The sequence below is a fragment of the Epinephelus moara genome, chromosome 18 (assembly GCF_006386435.1).
Source record: "Epinephelus moara isolate mb chromosome 18, YSFRI_EMoa_1.0, whole genome shotgun sequence".
Lineage (NCBI taxonomy): Eukaryota > Metazoa > Chordata > Actinopteri > Perciformes > Serranidae > Epinephelus > Epinephelus moara.
In genome coordinates, this window is record NC_065523.1 from 2772540 (window position 1) to 2776865 (window position 4326).

The 4326-nt window shown below is 43.7% G+C and overlaps 2 protein-coding genes across 4 annotated transcripts in view; one reads left to right on the top strand and one right to left on the bottom strand.

The window, feature by feature from the left end:
- Positions 1-4326, top strand: part of dus1l (dihydrouridine synthase 1-like (S. cerevisiae)) — a 75786-nt gene that overhangs the window by 24362 nt on the left and 47098 nt on the right. The gene's annotated exons all lie outside the window — the stretch shown is intronic.
- LOC126405436 (toll-like receptor 2 type-2) lies at positions 842-2159 on the bottom strand. Its single transcript, XM_050069164.1, has 2 exons — positions 2154-2159; positions 842-1678 (listed from the first exon to the last, which is right to left on the bottom strand). Exons 1-2 carry the CDS (start codon positions 2157-2159, stop codon positions 1229-1231), a joined length of 456 nt encoding a protein of 151 aa, XP_049925121.1. The 3' UTR covers positions 842-1228.

Consider the following 4326-nt stretch of genomic DNA (forward strand, 5'->3'; position numbering starts at 1 on the left):
CAGGCAGAGTGAATGTCTATACTTATGAGAAATGGCTTAACTAAACATTTCCTGCAATTAAACTGGTAAACTGGTTTATAAACAGTGTGCTGTGAGATCTGCCGCTGCACACCTCACAACCGTGCGTAATAGTTGCGCGTAATGACCGCTCCTTGTCGGTTAAACTGCACGTCTTTCATGTTTGCCTCACTGACAGGTGGAGAGCCTACAGACAGGTACCCATTAGGTACGCGCCGCTCCGCCACTGACTGCTCTTGTCCTGTCCTCTCCCTCTTCTTTCTCTCCTGTCCTCTCTATCACTAAACTCTGAGCTTAATGATTAGCTTTTAGCTTAGCAGCACTCGTAATTGAGTAGGCTTTTGAACAATGCAGGAGAAATGTTGCAGACAGTTTATATTATCAGCCTGGGCCTGGGGCTTGTTGTAACAGTAAATGGGATGTGTTGTAACTTGTGTAAGTTCAACTGTGTCTGTGTGAATGAACATCTTACCCTTCGGTGCGCGATGTGGGCAGTGGGTCCAGCCACACTCTGCTGCTACTGCTGCCAAGCAGCCCTGCCTGTTGGAAAGAGTGTGGGATATACCACTACTAGGAATGGGAGGGGGGGGCTCAATCTTTTAAGATTTAATTAGCACATTATTGCGCGATTATAATGAGCACCGCTTGTGCTTTCAATAAATACTACTGCATTGTTCAAAAATTATTAGTTGTGTCTCAAATTATTCTAGGGGGGGTACAGCTTTACTGAAGGGGGAGTCATGTCCCCCCTGTCCCCCCCAAACATAAGTTGGAGTTGACAAAGAGCGGTCATTTCAAAAGCACCACTGCATGAAGTGGGTGTGAAAGTCAGAATGTCGGTTTCAGAAAGTTACAGAAATTTTCAGATACGTTCTCTCTCGTTTCCAACGTTGCAAAAGTGTGTGAGGACGAGATGTGAGACAAAACAAAACAAGCTTTATATGAAGTATACTGTGACCCTGCAAGTTTTTGTCTTTCAGCCCACTTTGGCAAAAAATTTCATCTCATCTGCGACATTCCTCTCTTCATCTACATCGTTTACTCTTCCGCCACAGTCTTCTTTTACACCTCATCTCCTCCGTCCTACTCCTCCATGGCTTCTAATCTTTCCTGTTCAAGCAGTCCTGCTCCTTAATATTTCTCTTCTTCACTCCACATTTGTCTTGTCCTTTTGCGTTGACTCTTCCTCACCCTCACCTTGTCTTCCCCCTCAGTCATCCTCCTCGTCATCTCCTCTCAAAGCGTTACGGAGACTCCTCCAGAACTCCCCGCTCCTCTCCTCGTCCTGAGGCCACTCCAGATAGGTGGTGAAGCTCATGAGTTTGCGCAGTTTGCAGAAGCGTTTGGGGATGTCGTCCTTGGACAGCGGTTCCAGCAGGATCAAGATGGCCGCGTCTCCGGCGGCATTCTCATCAAAAAGCTGGAAGTGGGAGAAGTCCAGCTCGTAGCGGCACCAGTCAGACTGGACAAAATTCTCAGAGAGGATGAAGATGGTCCGCCGGCTGCGCTCCATGGCACTTATGATGTTGTCCACAATCCAGTGTCCAGGAAGGAAGTCCCGCTTGTGGAGGCACAGGGTCAGAGGCCGGGGGGTTCTGGGGTTCACAGAGTCTCCATCGTTCTCACTGAAAGAGTAGAAACCAGAGAGCACAGGGGGAGGCTTTATTCATGCCATGTGTGGTATACATTGGATGAAATTCATCGGAGGAAAGGAATTAAACAGTCTGACCAAAAATTGAACACTTCCAAAAGTTTTTGTAAAAGTCATCTTGGCTGCACTGAGCATCTTGTACCAAACTAATATTGAGATATTAAAAGCTTTTTGGACTCGTGTACCTCATTCAGAGGGTATGAGTAATGTAACAAATTGGAAATGCCCAAAACTGTTCATACGTTTTCCTACGAAAATGACACACCCAAATTCGTGTATCCCACAAATCTGAAAGGCTGCGATCAGATGCAAAGAAGCAGTCCCATGCAGTATTGAATGGAGGCAGGTTGGGGCGGTGGATGGGTCACAAAAACCCGGACTTTACCCCAAGATTTTCCCCTCGAGACCTGTGCTCAGAACTGTGTGAACTTTGAGTCATTTCAAGGTTCGTGCTCACCAAACACCTTGTTTTCCTAAAGCTCACCTCCATAACTTTACATTAATTATGTGACTGCATGTTGAGGATGTGATGTCATCTGTGGGGTGCTCATTCATGTTCTTGATACGTTGAAATGTCGCACCAGTTGCAGTGTTTTGTTCTTCATGAGCAAACTTTAGTTCACACATTTTGCAGGATTCACTTGTGTTGCCCATCTTGTGCTTGTGGTTATGAACACCCTTAATATTTATTTCCTGTCAGAGCAAAGTGTAGTGAAAAAGGTGTTGGTTACACACGCAAGTCAAAGTTCCTGTTAAATTACTCTGCACCATGAAAAAGGTAATATCTTGTTGACCTTGCAGCCACAGAGGATGCAATGTTTGTCACTGTGATGACAGTTGCAAAATCCTGTCTGTTAGGATCAGATATTATTATGGGATGCATGCAGCACAAGGTCCCAGAGCCCAAGGTGACATCTTCAGTTTTTTGTTGTCCATTTAACAGTCCAAAAAGAGGAATACAACCTTTAACCTTTAAGGGCCTTCAATCTAAAAGCAGAGTTCAGTTAAGGTCAGTTCCATGCTTCCTGTTTTTTCCACACCAGTTTTCCAAAATGTGTGGCATTAACAAAACCAGGACTGTACCATTGGTTCATGTTAAATATGAGAGTATGTTTGATGAAGTGTTTCTGTGTCTCTCACTGGCAGATTCTGTTGCTCTCGTGGGTAACGAGCAGATTGGCAGATTCTGTTGCTCTCGTGGGTAACGAGCAGATTTGTTGCCAAAAAAACGTTAGTTTCATTTCCTGTGCTCTGCTGTCTGCTGTGTGCGTCTGTGGTGTGTGTGTGTGTGTGTGTGTGTGTGTGTGTATCTGAGCCCCGCCCTTGTGCAAGGTGCTTCCCAAGACTCAGCTCCGTTATCAGAAGAGACAATAATCAAATGTTCTTATTTACTGGTCAGTAACATATCAGCCACTGATGCATGGTGCCTCCTTAGTGTACAGTGTTATAATGTTGGTGCATATTGACTTGTTTGTAAATACTGGGTCGTGGATTAAGGCTTGGTGTGATGATGTGAGTTAATGAAAGGGTTAATGAGAAGTCATATGCACCATGAGAAGAGCATCACCCGCTGAAAGGCCGACCACTTCCTCTCTATGTTCAAACACAGCGCCATTTTTTTTTTCAGAGCTGGTTGCTTACAGTGAAGGTAAGACACAGATTTTCAGAGCTGGTTGCTTACAGTGAAGGTAAGACACAGATTACATTATTACAGACATTTATAAATAAGAAGACGTTATCTTAGCCACACAGACAAACAGCAGACTTTCTAAAACGTGGTTTAGACAATCAATTGTAAATGATGAAAAGGTGCAAAAGGGGATCCAACAGATTTGAAATTAGAAAAAGAAAGAATTAGATTTTTTCTCATTTTCTCTTTGCTTTTTGTGTTAAAACATAATTGTCATTTGCCGGTTTATCACACACATTAATGTTTTAATTCCTGACTGAATGTAGAACAGTTTGATTAACTGATGAGGTCACTTTGCTTTACATTCATTTCAACCTGTTTTGATCTATGTCGAGGACTTTGATCTTTATGTTCCACATCAAATCACTCTGAAGCTCGGACTCTTCGTTAGAAATGTTTAGGCTGAGTAAGGAGTCCTCTGAGAGGGTTCTCAGGATGGTTGTGAATACGACCCCTGGTCTGCAAATGTCACTTCTCTACTCCCTGAAAACTGCAGTCTGCTGTCTTAACAAGTCAGGTTCAGAGTGCTGCTGCTAGAGTCCTCACTAAGACCAGGAGAGACCACATTAGTCCAGTTTTTAGATCTTAACATGGCCTCCTGTGTGTCAGAGAAGTGGTTTATAAAATACTTGAGTCCTAAAGGTTCAGTGTGTAGGATTTAGTGCCATCTAGTGGTGAGGTTGCAGAACTGAAACTTCTCCTGTGTGCCAAGGAAGTAGGAGAACTATGATGGCTGACACAAAAACACAAATGTCCCTTTCTAGAGTCAGTGTTTGGGTTATTTGTTCTGGACTACTGTAAAAACAACATGGTGATCTCTGTGGAAGAGGATCCACTCTGTATGTAGATATAAATGGCTCATTTGAAGGTAACTACACCGTTACTGCCAGCAGATGGCAATAAATCCCACACTGGACCCTTGATGACTTTATGTCTCATGGAAAGCACTTTGAATTAACCTTGTTTA